The 19,573-nt window shown below is 41.1% G+C and overlaps 1 protein-coding gene across 2 annotated transcripts in view; it reads left to right on the top strand.

Annotated features, from left to right (window-relative positions):
• The window catches only part of PPARGC1A (PPARG coactivator 1 alpha), a 410,292-nt gene that overhangs the window by 73,969 nt on the left and 316,750 nt on the right, over positions 1 to 19,573 (top strand). For both annotated transcript variants that reach the window (XM_055588151.1, XM_055588146.1), the window contains exon 2: positions 9,988 to 10,153. In XM_055588151.1, the coding sequence (XP_055444126.1) occupies positions 10,085 to 10,153 (69 nt within the window). In that variant the 5' untranslated portion in view covers positions 9,988 to 10,084. The remainder of the gene's footprint in view (positions 1 to 9,987; positions 10,154 to 19,573) is intronic.

Here is a 19,573-nt window from a genome sequence, read left to right as displayed (position 1 = left end):
AAGTGCAGTTCTCCAGAGGTAGCACTAGTCAGTTTCTTCATAGGGGGCTCAATTCTTCCCTGCAACATGGATCAGTTATTCTGTTCCTTAGTGACTCTAAACCTACGCTCTAACCTAAGAAAAAATAAACAAAGCTTGCTATGCAAATTGACCTTGCTATGCAAATTGATTCAAGATAAACCTCTTCTTGTCTCCTAAATTTAATGAATCAGCTTTGATAAAATGCAGATGGAGTCTGTCCATCTGGAGTGGAGCCTAAGGTTCTGCATTTTCAACAAGCTCCTAGGTGATTCTGGTTTGTACACTTTGAGTAACCAGTCCTTAAGTAAGGAAGTGTTAGTCACTCAGTTGTGCCCAACTCTTTGCGACCCCATGGACTGCAGCCCACCAGGCTCCTCTGTCCATGAGATTTTCCAGGCAAGAATACTAGAGTGGGTTGCCATTTCCTTCTCCAGGGGATCTTCCCAACCCAGGGATTGAACCTGGGTCTCCCGCACTGCAGGCAAATTCTTTACCAACTGAGCTACAAGGGAAGCCCAGTCCTTAGCCCACTTACTAACCAAATTCCCATTCTTATTTCTTCCTATTGTGAAGTTATTGAACTGTATCTGAAGTTCCTCTGGCATGAGGATGTTAGTATTAGGAGTAAGTAAAGAGGGAAGAGGTGTGCCCCCACTCCCCTTCTCCCACTAGCTTACATTTTATAAAGGCAATGAGAAGCTAGGTGTATGTTACAAATCTGTAACCCAACTGGATAGTTTTTAATAATCCTCACAGAATCTGGTGGCTAGTAAAGTCAATTTTCATGAGCCTTTGAGTGTATATTTCTTAAAATTACTCACTTCTTCTGTTTTAAGCCTTTCTCCTCAAGTTCCTCTGTGCACTCTGCACCCCCCAACCCTCACCCCATCGTGATTTCTTGCCTGGTTGCAAAGAGTGTTACTCTCTAAGCTGAACTGAAAAGTGACTTGTGACAAAGTGTTAGGAGATAAAGCTTTAGGTGACCTCCTCCTAGGAATATGTGTAATTTCATAGACAATGACATGAAAGTTTTTTAAATCAAGAGATATGTCTGGTTAAAATTTAACTCCAAGGTAGTCTACTGGAGGACCCTTTTTGGGGGGGATGGGGAGGAAGAGGAAATGATATTTCCAGCCTACCATATAGCCCATTTCTCATTCATTCATCCTACTCATAAGATCTACCTTCCCACTCTACTCATGAGTCCATTGGTTATTACTTCTGGGGGCTTATGACTTTCATATAGTTTTTAAAGTAATCTCTTTTAAGGAAGTGTTCTGTAATTCATCTCTGCTGTGCGTACCATTTGCTAAGGCAACTCTCTGTCTCTGAGCTCTCTGGATGTTCAGGATCTCACCAAGTCAGGAACAGTATGTAAACATACTGGAAGGGGAAATATTATTTTTATATTGAATTGGGAAGGATGATGTATGGAATGTCTTCACCTGGTCAGCCTTAGATTTGATTCTTCTCGAATCAGTGACAGATTCATATGTGGAGAAAAATTGAGGTTCTCATCTGTATGTTGTTTTTCATTACATTATTTCGCTTCGGGCTCAAACGTATCAACGTAATTCAGACACTGTGGATGAAATCATCTGATTTCCATCAATAAATGTCTACTAAATCCTTTCGATTATAGGCAGTTGGTATTATTACACAGTTATAGGAAGACATGGGAATGCTATGCAGTAATTAATTGGAGTCTACATGGCTCAGATTTATACAGTGTTTGATGTTTATAGTTAGAGCCATGCTGTTTCTTGCTTAAGTGATATAAGTAGATTTAGGTATTGAAATGGATTCTGTTTCTTGGTTTGTATATTCGTTGGAGTCTGTTACTTTCTATCTCTGCTCATTAGCAGTCAATTAAGAAAAGGTCTTTTCTGGCTTACCTTTTTTAAAATCATGGAAACGCTTACTCCATATGATTGAAAATGGTTGTTGACTGATTAATCACATAAGTTGATTAAGTTGGGGGATCATAAATCATGCACCTACACAAAAATTTGACTTTTGCTTAAAATCCATAAATGCACATTTATTCATCAGTGTTTTGCTGTGAAGCCAAGAACTTTTATCTATGTAGGGGGTTCAGAGGGTTGAATTCTGGAGCTTTTTTTGTGTAAATTGTGTCCCTAGAGAAACCTCTCAGATTCCAGGTTCAATTTCTTTAAAATGAATTAAGAATTTTAAGGCAGTGACCAAGTAACCTGAGTAGAATCTATGCAGATCCTGCCCCCACAACAGTAAAATTTTTAAAGCAGCTTTTCTTTATTGGGTCTTTCCAGAGCATTTGACTAGCTTCATGAGAGCAACAACTCCCTTTCCATGGAACTCATATTTTATAGCTCTACTACTTAATTACAACCTGTATAAATAGGATTGGGAACAAACACAAATGAATCTTGGTAAGCATACAACTCGGCCACAGGAGAGCCAAAGTAAGTTGGTGCACAAGAGAATATTCTCCTAGCCATGGTGTTTTATTGTCCACAGTCCTGTGGGTATCTCTGCAGTTCAGCTTAGATGTTTTATGAGGGAATGATCAGCATTAATTATTCCAGTGACAGTGAACTGGAAACCAATGTTCTATTTTTTTTCCTTTCTGAAATAAGACTACATTACCAAAGTTCATCATTTTCAGATTTATCACTCTTATCACACATGTTCTGTTTGTTTGTATTTGTTTTGTTTTTTGAGAGTTAATATACAGTCACCTCTGGTTTGTGGACTTGATATATTATAGTTTTTTGTGAAGAAAATTTCTAAAGGTAAACACCTTATTATTAGCTTCTAAAAAGAAGAGAGAGTAAAAACAGAAGTAAAAGTTTATGGGAAAATGTCTTGGAAAATTTCATTGAGAATGGATTTAAAGTGAGAATGTATAATAAAATGGATGGCAGGAATTCATAAAAATTCTAGCCCAGGTGTTAAGTGAAGGAGTGTATGAAATCCTATTGGGGGGTGAAAGACCATCAGTTTTCTTCCACACCTGGGAAGTACTTAGCTTTGTACTTATTTTCATCAACATCCCTCTACTCTCCGCACCACAGATTTTCTTTTATTTTCTTCTCTAGATTAGATTAGATTAGATGTTTGTATCCCATAGAGCAGGTTAGAGTGCCAGATTCTGACATAATAGAATTCTGTGGGAATGCATGGCTTAAGTTAATTGGAAAACTTTTGTTTTTTCCAGTCCTTTGATTCTTAACATGAAGTATCAACCCATACTTATTCTAGAGGATAAGGAATTTTCCTTTAAATCAAGGGAGGACTGATTGATGCATTTTATATAGATGTTTCCTTTTTAAGTTTTTGATATAACTTTCCCTTAAGGAAAATGTTACAAATTCTAAAACTCTTTCTTTTCAGTCTGTATAGTCTTAATAAGCTGCTTATTCTGAGGAAGAAATAGTGACTTGCTAGCAATCCTTGGCTTGTAGATGCATCACCTCAGTCTCTGCCTTCAGTTGCGCATGGTGTGCTATTTGTGTGCATTTGTCTTTGTGTCGACATTTTCCCCTTTTCATAAGAAAGCCAATCAGGTTGGATTAAGACCCACCTGAATCACTTTGTTTTAGCTTGATTACCTATGCAAAGACCCCACATCCAAATAAGATCTCATTTTGAGGTTCTAGGAGTAGGATTCCATCCTATCTTTCTGAAAGGACACAATTCAACTCATAATACGGGGCATAGCTTTTAGCATTTGCGTAAAGACTCTCCAGTGGTGTCCCAAAGCAGGTTATAGAATTTGTGTCTTGAAAGGTCAGCATTGCAATTTGGCCAATGTGTAAGCCACGCCTTCCTTATACCTTATTTTCATAGTCAAAACTTATTTTAATGAAAATATTTACAACAATATGAATTCTTTTATGATAGCTTGATTTTAGAATCGTGACTAAAAGCTATGCTATTTAATAAGCTCCCGTATTCCTGTATGTTCTTATTATGTTTACATTTTGAAGACGTGTACTTTATTTTATCAGTATTGAATTCATACCAAGCTACATTTAGTATTTGAGGCTTCATTTTGCTTTCATTAATTTCCTTGCTAAATGATAAGTGGCATTAAAGTCACGCTATTCTGAGTTAGCTTTCCGAGACAGAGTGATGCTGCATTATTGAACACTTTTACCCTTTCTTTTTAAAATTCATGTTTCTGTATCATCTATGGAAATTGTCACACTTAATGCTACTATCTTATGAGCAGGAAAAACCTAGGCTGCAAAAGGAGGAGGAAATATTGGATTCCATGAGGTGTGGGTAAAAGATACTGGCTTGTAATGTAATTTACTTAAAATAATATTGCAAACTTACTTGATGCATGTGATAATGCTCTAGAGAGAATATTTAATTTTATTCTTGTAATGACACTATGGTAAGGGCAGTATGCATTGGTTAGGGTAGGCTAGGTTATGCTATGGGGACAAATAACGCCAGAAGTTTATTTCTTGTTCCCGTAATGCCTGTTGTTGGTCCAGGTGACTCTCCAGGATAAGTGCCCTTCTCAAGTTGACTGAGCATTCTATCTAGTCTTCTCTGATGTTAAGGAACATCTTATCAACACACGCAGTCCTTGCAGTAGGGGAAGAATTGGCCGGAAGCCGAAGGCTGATGATTAAGCTCTCCCTTGGGAAGTGACACCCATCACTTTTCTTACATGTTATTGGCCAAAACATGACATGTAGTTATGACTGACTTTAGGGGGTTTAAGGAAATGCAATCTTGCTGTGTGCCTGGGACAAATGGGAATTAGATATGGATAAACAATAGTAAGCTTGAGATAATAATACCTCTCTTTTACAGACATGGAAACTAGAGTTCAGAAGTGTTAGGTGACCTGCCCAGGGATATAGAGCCAGGTAATAATGTGGCTGCTCCTCACACCTTGATCTGACTCCAAAGAATATGCTCAACCACTTGTATCCCACCTTCCACAAGAACTAATTCAATTACCCTGAAATTAACATACCCTGATGTGACCAACCTAGATAGCATATTCAAAAGCAGAGACATTACTTTGCCAACAAAGGTTCGTCTAGTCAAGGCTATGGTCTTTCCTGTGGTCATGTATGGATGTGAGAGTTGGACTGTGAAGAAGGCTGAGCACCAAAGAATTGATGCTTTTATTTTTTTTATTTTTTATTTTTTTAATTTAATTTTATTTTTAAACTTTACATAATTTTCAGAATTGATGCTTTTAAACTGTGGTGTTGGAGAAGACTCTTGAGAGTCCCTTGGACTGCAAGGAGATCCAACCAGTCCATTCTGAAGGAGATCAGCCCTGAGATTTCTTTGGAAGGAATGATGCTAAAGCTGAAACTCCAGTACTTTGGCCACCTCATGCGAAGAGTTGACTCATTGGAAAAGACTCTGATGCTGGAAGGGATTGGGGGCAGGAGGAGAAGGGGACAACAGAGGATGAGATGGCTGGATGGCATCACTGACTCGATGGACGTGAGGCTGAGTGAACTCCGGGAGTTTGTGATGGACAGGGAGGCCTGGCGTGCTGCGATTCATGGGGTTGCAAAGAGTCAGACACGACTGAGCGACTGATCTGATCTGATCTGATGTGATTCAAATGATAAAACTGATTGCCCCCAGTTTTCCTTATGGAGTCTTGTTGATGGAATTTGGAGGAAAAGAGGGAAGAGCTAGGTGATCTGTGAGACTGCCATTGAGTCTAGACTTTGGGGAAAATTTCTGGACCTTTTCTCCTCTGGCTGTTCTCTCTTACCTTTCAGAGTAGACCTCTGAAGAAGCACCCACATATTCTTAATAAATGAGAGGAGCTGAGCAAGTAAAGATCTTGCTTTTGTCTGTTTTGTTAGAGGTGAAGTGGAAGGTATCAGATCAGATCAGATCAGTTGCTCAATCATGTCCGACTCTTTGCGACCCCATGAATCGCGGTACGCCAGGCCTCCCTGTCCATCACCAACTCCTGGAGTTCACTCAGCCTCACGTCCATCGAGTCAGTGATGCCATCCAGCCATCTCATCCTCTGTTGTCCCCTTCTCCTCCTGCCCCGTATCCCTCCCAGCATCAGAGTCTTTTCCAATGAGTCAACTCTTCGCATGAGGTGGCCAAAGTACTGGAGTTTCAGCTTTAGCATCATTCCTTCCAAAGAAATCTCAGGGCTGATCTCCTTCAGAATGGACTGGTTGGATCTCCTTGCAGTCCAAGGGACTCTCAAGAGTCTTCTCCAACACCACAGTTCAAAAGCATCCATTCTTCAGCGCTCAGCCTTCTTCACAGTCCAACTCTCACATCCATACATGACCACAGGAAAAACCATAGCCTTGACTAGACGAACCTTTGTTGGCAAAGTAATGTCTCTGCTTTTGAATATGCTATGTAGGTTGGTCATAACTTTTCTTCCAAGGAGTAAGCGTCTTTTAATTTCATGGCTGCAGTCAGCATCTGTAATGATTTTGGAGCCCAGAAAAATAAAGTCTGACACTGTTTCCACTGTTTCCCCATCTATTTCCCATGAAGTGATGGGACCAGATGCCATGATCTTCATTTTCTGAATATTGAGCTTTAAGCCAACTTTTTCACTCTCCACTTTCACTTTCATCAAGAGGCTTTTTAGTTCCTCTTTACTTTCTGCCATAAGGTGGTGTCATCTGCATATCTGAGGTTATTGATATTTCTCCTGGCAATCTTGATTCCAGTTTGTGTTTCTTCCAGTCCAGTATTTCTCATGATGAATTCTGCACAGAAGTTAAATAAACAGGGTGACAATATAGAGCCTTGACAAACTCCTTTTCCTATTTGGAACCAGTCTGTTGTTCCATGTCCAGTTCTAACTGTTGCTTCCTGACCTGCATACAAATTTCTCAAGAGGCAGATCAGGTGGTCTGGTATTCCCATCTCTTTCAGAATTTTCCACAGTTTATTGTGATCCACACAGTCAAAGGCTTTGGCATAGTCAATAAAGCAGAAATAGATGTTTTTCTGGAACTCTCTTGCTTTTGATGCTCCAGTGGATGTTGGCAATTTGATCTCTGGTTCCTCTGCCTTTTCTAAAACCAGCTTGAACATCAGGAAGTTCACGGTTCACATATTGCTAAAGCCTGACTTGGAGAATTTTGAGCATTACTTTACTAGCATGTGAGATTAGTGCAATTGTGTGGTAGTTTGACATTCTTTGGCATTGCCTTTCTTTGGGATTGGGATGAAAACTGACCTTTTCCAGTCTTGTGGCCACTGCTGAGTTTTCCAAATTTGCTGGCATATTGAGTGCAGCACTTTCACAGCATCATCTTTCAGGATTTGGAATAGCTCAACTGGAATTCCATCACCTCCAGTCTTGTAATTATTAAAAGAATAATGTTACCGAGTCCAAGATCATACTGCTCACCACACAACAGGCCAGTAATTAAGAGATGAGTTGTTGGGACAAGGAATAACTACTATATTCTGAAAGCCAGCAGACTGAGGAGATGGTGGCCTTGTGCCCCAAAGAACCATCTTGCCTGAGTTAGAATTCAGGCTTCTTTTATGTTAAAAGGGGCGGGAGTAAAGTCAAACACCCCCCAATTCCCATCAGCTTCTAGAGGGATATATAATATTAATTTCTTCCTCTCTCAGTCATCCACAGGTAGACCTGGTGAGGATGTTTCTTGTGAGCTAAACAAAGGTATTTTAGCTTAATGCTCATTACGGGAACCTGGGTTCCCAGAGATGGGCCATTATGTATAATTTAATCTTATAGGCAACATCCCTTTAGTGATTAACTTGTAATAGAATACAAAAGGTTCTTCCCTATTACAATAATAATGGCAAGTTAGGACTGTATATGGCAACTTATAGCCTATATAAATTGGCTATATATAATTGTTCATATATAATCTGAAGATGAGAGCAAAGCTCAGTGTACTAATTAACTGTGACACCATATCAGCGAGATGTGGTTGTCAAAATAGCCAATGGGACCTGGGACTGCATCAGTGAAAGGGACTGCCTAGCACAAAGCAGGGATGGAGAATGCAGGCCTCAGTAGCTGGGCTACCCCCTGGCCCATAACCAGGCAAACATCTTTGTCTCTCTTGGACTTTTCATCTGTAAATCAGCAGCAAAAGATGACATCATAGTATGCTCATAAAGGGTGAATGATGTAAGGTTAATAAAACTTGCAGTACCGGGTATGTAGGTCTATGCTCAGTAAATGCTGGCTGCTGTTATTATTATGGTGGAAGTTAGCATGGGGATTTTAAAAATAAGGCATGTGATTCTTTGTATGTGCAATGGTAGATTATAGCAGGATATTGCAATCATTTCTGGAGTATTAGAATCACTACCACTAGAAACAGTCAAATATATATTTGAGGCTGACATCAAGGATGGAGAAGTTACTGAACCATATTCCATGGTTTGCATATTCCATGGAAGAAACCTGCAAGTTCTAATGTGAAGGAGACACTTCAGCAGAGGCTTAAGGGCATGGGCTGCTACTGTCTTTAGATCTCTGAAGGGTTGTCCTACAGAACAGGTTTTAGTATTCTTTATGGAATGAAGTACAGCCATGGAAGTACAATGAAGTACATCTAATGAAGTACAGCCATGGCAGGTGCAGGGAGAAGAATATCAACTCATTGTGGGACAAAACAATGAACAAGGGAACAAGATTGTCTTGGGAGGTAGTGAGTTTACCATCGTTGGTGGTGAGAAACTGTTCACATGGGTATTGGCAGGATCTTGGGGATTCAGCCATCAGCCAACTGATTAGTTTAGAGAAACTTTAAATGATACTCTGAATTTTGTGACTGTAGTCCTGGGTCCTCAGTAGAATCATCCAGTGGGATTAAAAAATATAACAGGGTCTTAGGACCCATACTAAACCAGTTAAATCAGAATCTCTAGGGATAAGGCTTCTGTAACAGTATTTTCACAATCTTCCCAGTTGAGTCTATTGTGCAGTCGTTTGATAACTACTGTTTTAATGGGAAAAAGTAGGTACTGTTGGCAGTAACACCAGCTGCCTATCTTAAAACTCTAGGTGATCAATTCTGAACAGCAGGAGACAGTATCATTCTGTGTGAGAAATAGTAACAAAACAGGGCAGAGTTGGGTTGGATTTGGCTTCACTGAGCCCCAAATATTAAGGAAAAGTGAAAGCATTATTCGCTCAGTCGTGTCCGACTCTTTGCAACCCCATGGACTATAGCCTGCCAGGCTTCTCTGTCCATGGGATTTTCCAGGCAAGAACACTGGAGTAGGTTGCTATTACCTTCTCCAAGGAATCTTCCCCACCCAGGGATCGAACCCGGGTCTCCCACATTGCAGGCAGACTCTTTTACCACCTGAGACACCAGAGTCCATCCCAACTGAAGCCTCTGGCCATTTTAGCTAATGGTTTGCCTAAAGGTCCATGAGGTCAGTTTAAATGCCTGTCATAGAACTTCCTAGAGGGGGAAGACGAGGGACTATAGATGCTCAGGATTCAACTACAGGAATGAGTCTATTTTCTCCCAATGGAACTTGCTATTATGCATGTTTACTGGCTGCTGAGTGATTCATGCTGTGTTGGGGGAAGATGTGCTCAAATGAAATGTGTTGCTTCTATGTAAAGTAGCTTATTTCTTCCAGGATACTCCGACCCACTGATGCAACCCTGCAGAACAATGCAAATTCTGCTATGTGTGTGTGCATGTGTGTGTGTGTTTGGGGATGAGAGAAAGACAAGAGTGCACATAAGAGATACATATTTCTAGGTCATGAAGCATGCCTTCACACTTCCCTCCTCTGACCTTTATGCCAGAAGCATAAGAATGACCCATTGTCCACTGGCCCTGGAGCTTGATTGTTCCTAATCTCTGGACACTCAGTGGCTGAGCTGGCCTTCTGCCTGGCCAGTTGGCAGCTGTCAGGGTAGCCCCATGTATCCCAAATTTGTTCCCGCGTGGCTTCTTCCTGCCTGATCCCTCATCCTCTGGCATGGCATTTTCTCCATGACAGTCTGCCCCTGAACTGCCCTCGCTGCTGCTTTGGTAAAGGCTTGCAACGAAAGAGTAACAGCCACTGGCGAATCCAGTTTGTGCAAGCAGCATCAGCAATGGATGAGACCTCCCCTAGACTGGAAGAAGACTGGAAAAAAGGACTTCAGCGAGAAGCGAGCTGGCAGGTGAGTGATGTCCTCAGCTCCAGACAGCTCCAGATCACTCTCTCATCTCTTTCAGCCCAAGTCTGGGTAATTCACATCAGTCTCTTTACACGAATGCGTTGTCTCTAGACATATCTTTTTGGGAAAAGTCATCATTAGTTTCCATTTCTTTGTAAACCATGCAAATAAGATTCCAAATGAATTTCCTCTAGATTCTTGAGCAAGCTAATAGAGTTTTACAAATCTATAGATGTTGCTAAATTTATACTTTCTTAATAAAGGCCCTTGAATTAACAAGTTGCAGGTGTATATCAAAGAAAGCATGAAGATTCGGTTTGTGTGAGTACAAGTTCATTGCAATATAAAAATTTAATACAACACCTGTCACCACACTTACTTTATGGTGTTATAGTAGCTTGGAATAAGGGGCTTGGTTTTAACCTATTTTAATGAGGTGGCCATTCTTTTAATGTGGCTTGTGTGCCTTTCTTATTTATGCTGAACTCATAATAGGTAGAAGCTCTGTGGTATGTAGAAAGTTCAAGCTAAAGGATTCATTTTGGTGTAGAGGCAGTTTTCATTAAAATATGCAAAGCAGTAATGTTTATACGTTACAATACCTATTTCAAATTAGCAAAATTATATGCTCCTGTCTCGTAAGCTGCCAACTGAAATCCCTTCCTAAATCCTGTTGAATGGCTTTGATTACTCTTCTTCACATTACACATTACACACCTCTAATGCATATTTTTACGCATCCACTCCATTGCCATTTAATTAGACAACAATATTGAAGAGCGATGCCAGAGCTTTTTTTTCTAATGCTGCTGCCTTATGGAAAAAGAACACTTCCGTGCATGAAGCATTTCTTATGGGTGGTGTTGAATAAAGTGCAACTGTGATTTTCCATTTTGTCTGTAGCAGACAGTTTCTTACAAAAGTGGTGATTCAGGACGAGTTGATTCTCAACATCAATTTTTAAAAATAATTCTCCCTTTTTATAAAAAGAGAAAATTTTCGTAAGAGTCTCCTTTGCAATAGAAATTTCTGTGAAATGTAGTACTGATATTGACAGGTATGTTCTGTTCTAAGCTATGTGATGTTCAGGAAGGAGTTTCAGAAAAAACCTCCTCCAGACTGTCATGAAATTGGAGTCCTTCCACTTTGAGTGGGTGCATTATTTAGGAAGCAGGAAGGCATACAAATAAATCTTTGTGTGCTACTTTGAGAATGTCACATGGTTGGTCCCCAGGGGGTCTAAAGAGATATTCAGATATTTTATGGTATGTTGATGTGACTTTTGGATTTTTGTCTTTTGTTTATGTGCTTTCCTTTAAAGAGCTGGCATCTTATAGTCTTCAAAGGGGGATGAAGGGAGGAAGCATGTGAGGAGATGACTCAGAGATCTCTGTGGACAAAATATTTAAACTAGGAACATGAAATCCAAATGTTTATGTAAGAAAGCATGTGTTCTATCAGTGGTCCTATCCCATGGACCTTTAGCTTAGTCAAAGGCAGATGATGAAAATGTTCTCTATGCTTATTACCTACAAAGATGTGATCCTGTATGAGTTGACCATTGTCGTTTCCACTATGGTAACCGAAGCTCTCTCTATAGATATTAGAGGTCATACTTATGGGAAGGGCATCCCAGGCTTCCTTTGGCCTCTCTGTCTCTTGACCATGCATGGCATTATATATTGTGGTGCATCAGCCCCTGCTTCACTGCTTCTGGAGCTCTACCCACAGTGAGGTCTGCCTGCTGCCCACATTGTCCAGCCATCTGTATTACCATGCTGGGTCCCCGACCATGGAGTTGCCCCACTTCAGCTAACACTCAAGCTGTCCCTAAAGGCGGAAATGGAATCAGATGGCATTAGATATAAGACTTTCGTCCTGAGAGTGACTTCTTTTGGCCATTCATGGTAGTGATGGAGTTGAAGACGTTTTACAAATTGTGATTGATCCTGAAGCTTCAGTTTAGCTTTAATTCTGCATTTCTTATTGAAACTGATTCAGTACTTTTTTACCTAACTGTTATTTACCAATCACAGTGCCAGGTATGTGTGTGTGTACTCTTTCCTAAGGAACCTAGCCGGTAGATATAATTACCCTTCTTTTACAGATGAAGAAATTAAGACTTAAGGAGGTTACATGACCTGTCCAAAGCCATCTAGTATTCAAGTCCAGTCCTGTTTGACTCCAGTGCCTGTACTCTTTCCAATGTGCTGTGCCATCTGAATTGAATTTTATCTCATTTTTTATCTCATGGAATAATAGCTTATGAGCAGCTGTGACGTGGGCAGGCAGGAAGAAAGAGGAAGGAAGGGAAAAGCATGACGATCTTCTAATGGAATAATCAGTCTCTGAATCATTAAGACTTTAATAAAATGTTTTCAATAGTTTATTTTTTTAACCCTTACTCTCTACCAAGCCCTAAGCTACGTTTCTAATTCTGACAAGTATGTTAACAGACAGATATTACTTATTCCTATTACACAGATGGGGGAAATGAGGCTCAGCAGAGTTAGGGAACATGCTCAGGGTTGCAGAGCTACTTGAGATGATGAAAAGGGATGTGGTCCAAGTTGGACTGGCCCCAAAGCCTGGATTCTTGTTAAGGCTGCCTCTCAGAATGTATTTTCAAATTATATTTTGATCAAAAATATTTTACTATCTCATCTCAGAGTGATGTGATTGGATTTGGTCCTTGAGAAGTCCCCTGATGGCTTTTTTTTTTTTTTTTTAATAAATTAAGAGTTGGGCAAAAATGCCTTGTTCACTCAGTTTTTCAGAATGTATTTTAATTGGATGCTTTTTGCCTTAAATAAACCACCTTATCCACAAACTTGAAAATGAACTAGATGCAACTGCTCAAATCAACTGTAAATCTAAAAATCCGTTTAAGCCTATAACCTGTACTGGAATACCAAGAGCAGCTGTGCCAGAGTCATGACTCCTGACACTTAAAGCCCACTTCAACTCTGGGAGAAGTTGTGAAATGTGGTGGTGGGGGCTTAGTTCATCAAGTAACCATCGGATGATTGGCAGATTTACTTAAGCATCTTTGCTTCTTCAGTTGTGAACCAAGGCATTACAATTGAGTGGGGCATTGTAGAGAGGATGTGAGGAGGTACAGATGCTTATTTGCTGGATAATAGTCAGTTGAAAGATACTATGAACACGTGTACACCCGTGGTGGATTCATATTGATATATGGCAAAACCAATACAATATTGTAAAGTAATTAGCCTCCAATCAAAATAAATAAATTAAAAAAAAAAAAAAAGAAAGATACTATGGAGGACAAATGGCTCATTTCTCATGATAATGTTTTCTCTTGGGGTGGTCCCCTTTAAAACAACCAGTGTACTAGCGGTCTGGCACTGAACTCCTCTCTCAGTGTTGTCCACCAAGGTCTCCTCAACAGGAGGACAACTTCCTCAAGGACAGAGATGCATGTTGCTTGTGTCTGTGCCTCTGCCTTCAGCACTGAGCCTGGCACACACTCAGCCCTGATGATGTTCCCCTAACCGAAGGGAACTGCAAATTTGATTCAGAAGAAAGCTAAAATGTAATGTGGCCCCAAGGCCCTGATTTTACACATGAAGAACCAAAGCTGAGGAAGGCTGACTGCCCTGATTTCTACTGCTGGTTAGTAAGGAGCAAGGATGGTGATCTCTTTGTTTAGCTTTCTTCCTTTTTCCTGGATGACTTTTCTATAAACTTCCAATGCCTCACCTTTGCCCTATGTAGAACTGGAATAGAATATATTATCTGTGTCTGTTTAGATACCTGTATTTATCATGGTACCTCTGTCTGACAGGAGCAATGGCATAAAGGTTAAGAACATGGGATCTAGACCCAGACGTCTGGATTCTAACCTTGGTGTCATCAATTTTTAACTGCCACACTGGTAGTGTTTCTAACCTCTCTATGCTTTAGTTTTCTCACCTATAAAATAGAGATAATTATCCCAGCTACCTTATAAGAATGTTGTGACTATTAAATGAGTCCATTTATGAAAAGTCCTTAGAATAATTATTTTTATTTTTTCTTTTATTTATTTATTTTTTAATATAAATTTATTTATTTTAATTGGAGGCTAATTACTTTACAGTATTGTATTGGTTTTGCCATACATCAACATGAATCCATCATGGGTGTACATGTGTTCCCCATCCTGAACCCCCCTCCCACCTCCCTCCCTGTACCATTCCCCTGGGTCATCCCAGTGCACCAGTCCTGAGCATCCTGTATCATGCATCTAACCTGGACTGGCGATTCGTTTCACATATGATATTATACATGTTTCAATGCCATTCTCCAAAATCATCCCACCCTCACCCTCTCCCAGTTCAGTTCAGTTCAGTTGCTCAGTCGTGTCCGACTCTTTGCGACCCCATGAATCGCAGCACACTAGGCCTCCCTGTCCATCACCAACTCCCGGAGTTCACTCAGACTCATGTCCATTGAGTCAGTGATGCCATCCAGCCATCTCATCCTCTGTCGTCCCCTTCTCCTCCCACCCCCAATCCCTCCCAGCATCAGTGTCTTTTCCAATGAGTCAACTCTTCACATGAGGTGGCCAAAGTACTGGAGTTTCAGCGTTAGCATCATTCCTTCCAAAGAAATCTCAGGGCTGATCTCCTTCAGAATGGACTGGTTGGATCTCCTTGCAGTCCAAGGCACTCTGAAGAGTCTTCTCCAACACCACAGTTCAAAAGCATCAATTCTTCGGCTCTCAGCCTTCTTCACAGTCCAACTCTCACATCCATACATGACCACTGGAAAAACCATAGCCTTGACTAGACGGACCTTTTTGGCAAAGTAATGTCTCTGCTTTTGAATATGCTATCTAGGTTGGTCATAACTTTCCTTCCAAGGAGTAAGCATCTTTTAATTTCATGGCTGCAGTCACCATCTGCAGTGATTTTGGAGCCCCCCAAAATAAAGTCTGACACTGTTTCCACATCTATTTCCCATGAAGTGATGGGACCAGATGCCATGATCTTTGTTTTCTGAATATTGAGCTTTAAGCCAACTTTTTCACTCTCCTCTTTCATCAAGAGGCTTTTTAGTTCCTCTTCACTTTCTGCCATAAGGGTGGTGTCATCTGCATATCTGAGGTTACTGATATTTCTCCCGGCAATCTTGATTCCAGCTTGTGCTTCTTCCAGCCCAGCATTTCTCATGATGTATTCTGCATATAAGTTAAATAAGCAGGGTGACAATATACAGCCTTGACATGCTCCTTTTCCTATTTGGAACCAGTCTGTTGTTCCATGTCCAGTTCTAACTGTTGCTTCCTGACCTGCATATAGGTTTCTCAAGAGGCACAGAGTCCAAAAGACTGTTCTATACATCTGTGTCTCTTCTGCTGTCTTGCATACAGGGTTATCGTTACCATCTTTCTAAATTCCATATATATGCATTAGTATACTGTATTGGTGTTTTTCTTTCTGGCTTACTTCACTCTGTATAATAGGCTCCAGTTTCATCCACCTCATTAGAACTGATTCAAATGTATTCTTTTTAATGGCTGAGTAATACTCCATTGTGTATATGTACCACAGCTTTCTTATCCATTTATCTGCTATTTAGTGCTCCTTAGTGTGTGCTATGGGGCTTCCCTGGTGGCTTAATAGTAAAGAATCCACTGGCAATGCAGTAGCCACAGGAGACACGGGTTCAATCCCTGGGTCAGGAGGATCCCCTGGAGGAGGGCATGGCAATCCACTCCAGAATTCTTGTCTGGAGAATCTTCATGGACAGAGGAGCCTGGCAGGCTACAAAGGTCACAAAGAGTTGGGCGTGACTGAAGTGACAGCCTGCACGCCCACATGCACACACACGGTGTGTACTGTATGTGTTAGGTGCTCTCTATCATCTATTTAATGAGATCAACCATTCAAAGTTTTCTGAACAGGTACTGTGTGTAAAGAACATCTACACTTAAGTGAGTGAGACAGTGTCTGGAGACATTGCCTTTGAACTTGAGGTCATGGTGGAAAGAGCACAGCGGGTTGTTATGATTTGAGAAGAGCCAAAAAATGCTGTGTGTGTCACAGAAGCACTCAGGAGTGGTCTCCAGTGTCTAAGGGGACCCACAGAGGCAGTGATGCTGGCGCTAATTAAACGAAGAGAAGGACGTAAGCCAGACAAAGAACTTGGAAGAGTATTAAGGCCAAAGGAGAACTTATCAGAGGCAGGAGGAGCCAGTTGTCTTTTGGTGCTGGCCTTTCAAGGTGAGGCAGGAGTGATGCGGGTGAGCCTGAAGGTGAGAAAGTTCCTGCGTGGTCAGACCAAACATCTTCAAACAGCAGTGGAGAGTCATCGAAGCGCTTTAAACAGAGGCATGAGATAGGGCTCAATAATTTTTTAGAGACATATCATTCTAGCTTCAATGTGGAAGATAAATTAGACTGTAACAAGATTGGAGGCCAGAAAACCGGTTCAGAAGCTGTTTCACCACTTTAATTGAGGATTGGCAGGACCGTGGAAATAAGATGGAGATGGAAGGGCAGATTTGGAAATATCTAGAAGATGTGGGCCCCTGGATTTGGTGATTGATTCAGGGAATGGGTGCGTGGAGAGTAAAATGAATCTGCAGGGTGGCTAAGTGGATATAAGTGACATCATCTGAACAGAGACTGCCAGAAAAGAAGATGGTCTGTGGGCTCAGGATGGGGTGGATAATAACTAACACAATACTGGAGGAGAGTTATAAGAAATATGAATAATATAGTATTTTATACTAGAAAGATGAACAAAACCCCATGAGGACTCAGGAAACCTAGGAAAGGTAATAATATCAAAATACTGAACAATGACCAAGAGCTTACTTTGTGCCAAGAATTGTTTTAAAAATTTGTCATTTATTAACTCATAGAATCTTCACCATCATGGTATTAGAGAGATGAGTTGTATCTTCGTTGTGTAGATGAGGAAGTGTCGGAGAGGTTAAGATCACTTAGCTAGTCCATGGAACCTAGGCCAAAGCAGCCTGGATCCAGAGCTTGGAAGCTCCTTAGGATTGTGTCTATTTGCATGAAGCTAGGGGGCCATGGAGCTAGGCCTTCCCAGGTGGTGCCAGTGGTAAAGAACCCACCTGCCAATACAGGAGATGTAAGAGACGCAAGTTCCATCCCTAGGTCTGGAAGATCCCCTGGAAGAGGAAATGGCAACCCACTCCAGTAATCTTGCCTGGAGAATCCCATGGACAGAGGAGCCTGGTGGGCTACAGTCCATGTGGTTGCCAAGAGTTGGACATGACTGAAGCGGCTTGGCACAACACAGAGGCCCAGGGATGAGTTCACAGAGAAGATGACACTGGAGCCAGGTTTTTAAGAAGGAACGCAAGCAGGGAAACCTTGAGTTAGAATCTGGGCTTTACTGATTTACTGATGATGGTTATGCTCTACTTGGGGCAGAGAGAACAGATTCTTGTATGAGTTCAGTGGGTCTCCTAAGGCTGACAGACTGAGTTTCTCAAGGTGAGATAGGCTCCCCAAAGAGGCTGCGTGTGGTGAAGGTGGCCTCTAGTAAGGCTGCCTCAGTGCTGAGCGGCCATGATGTGTGAGAGATAGTGGACCGGGAAACTAGAGGGCCTGATGGGGAAAAGGCTACTAGACTTAGATGTGTGACCTCAGGCAAGTTCCTGTTCTCTCCAAATGGTTTCTTGTTGCTCTCTACCTTTCCTTCCAATATCATTTCCATTTTGTATTTCAGTTTCCATGTGGAAATGAGAAAGAAGTATGTATGAGGTTGTTTCCTGCCCTCAGGAAAGGATTCATTTCTTCATGTTTGGTACACCTTGCATTGGAATTGATGGAAGAGTGGTTCATATTTTGAGTTTACTCAATATTTAGAGAATTCTGCTTTAAGATACTAATGTCACCTATCAAATGAGCAAATTGTGATGATGGGGTAAAGTCAGCACCTGAGGGTATAGACTGACCAGTTCTACCTTTATGTCAAGGGTATGATGGACCTACCCTGGAGAAGGAAATGGCAACCCACTCCGGTATTCTTGCCTGGGAAAATCCCATGGACGGAGGAACCTGGTGGGTTACAGTCTGTGGGGTCGCAAAGAGTTGGACACGACTAAGCAATTAAGCACACAGCACATGATGGACCTAGCAAGAAATGGCATGAACGTAGAAACTGTAAGAGTGTAGGTTTCTCAGAAAACAAGTTCCTTTTTTCTTCCCTTGTTAGATTTCTGGCACAGTGGTATGTTTGAGAAGACCCCTTTTTTTGCTGGTTATAACTTTTTTTGCTTTTCAAATTATTTGGGACTCATTCATTCATTTGGTCCAGGAACGTACAGTGTTTGATGTATTTCTTGGATTCAAATGTCATCGATTTATAAGGCTTAAAGAGACCTTGGGATGACATGTCATTGTTTGTTTTCACCCCCATGTTATTCACTCTGAGCAGAAGCAAGTCCAAAAAGCTGAAAACAGATGACCTTCTATAGCTGCTCTCCATAACTCATCCCTGGGTCTAACAAATGATTCTTGGGTTAAGGAAATTCTTCCTTGTGGTGGATTTAAACCTTACGTACCCGCTGCAGCTCAGGACCAGTCCTGCTTCTTCCTCCTCCCTAGAGGTGGAGAAAAACAACTCAGTCACTGTCCTCAGGAATCAGCCTTTCTGGCCTTGAGGATCATTATGAAAGCAGCCTTCAGCTTCTACTTCTCACGGCTAAGCACCTTAAATCCCTTAGGCATAATTATTCATTTCCATCTTCTTGAGTCTCTCTGAAGCTTCTCCAGATCTGCTCATTACCTTAACTTCTGTAGTCTAGAACTTTTCAAGAGGATCTAGCCAGGGCTAACCAGTAGTGGCCATCTGCTCATTTATTTAATCAGCGAATGCACATTTATTGAGCTCCAGGGGTTTTAAATACTAGACCCCTGGGCAAAGTCCTGAGGTGGCAAAAATAAGTAAAAACAGCCTAAGGCAACACTAAGAGGTTGGCTCATATCATGGATCACTGCTTACCGGCTGTATGACCTTGAACACATTACTTAACCTCTCTGTCTCAGTTCCTTCCTGGGCAAAATGAGATAATGATAATATCTATCTCATTGGGTTGTTGTGAGGATTAAATGGATAAATACATGTAATGCACTTAGAATAGTGGTCACTGCCTAGTTCTGGTCATGTAACTCTTTGCTAAAGAAAATAATAATGAAGTAAGATGTAGATCCTGCCCCCTAATTGTACCCACTTTACTCAGAAGGATGAACAAATAAATAAACAGTTAATGACAGTTCAGTACATTCCGTGTTCTGATAGCAGTCTGAGCATGTGGGATGGAAGTTCAGAGAAGCAAGAGGAATCATGTCCCAGGGCATCAGGAATGACTTCATGGTTCACAGAAAGTGGACTGTTGGATGCACGTCTTAAATTCACATATCGTTGATGTGAAAG

Source organism: Bubalus kerabau, chromosome 7 (genome assembly GCF_029407905.1).
Source record: "Bubalus kerabau isolate K-KA32 ecotype Philippines breed swamp buffalo chromosome 7, PCC_UOA_SB_1v2, whole genome shotgun sequence".
In the NCBI taxonomy this organism is placed as follows: domain Eukaryota; kingdom Metazoa; phylum Chordata; class Mammalia; order Artiodactyla; family Bovidae; genus Bubalus; species Bubalus kerabau.
The sequence above is the reverse complement of the archived record's forward strand: the minus strand, read 5'-3'. Positions and strand labels throughout refer to the sequence as shown.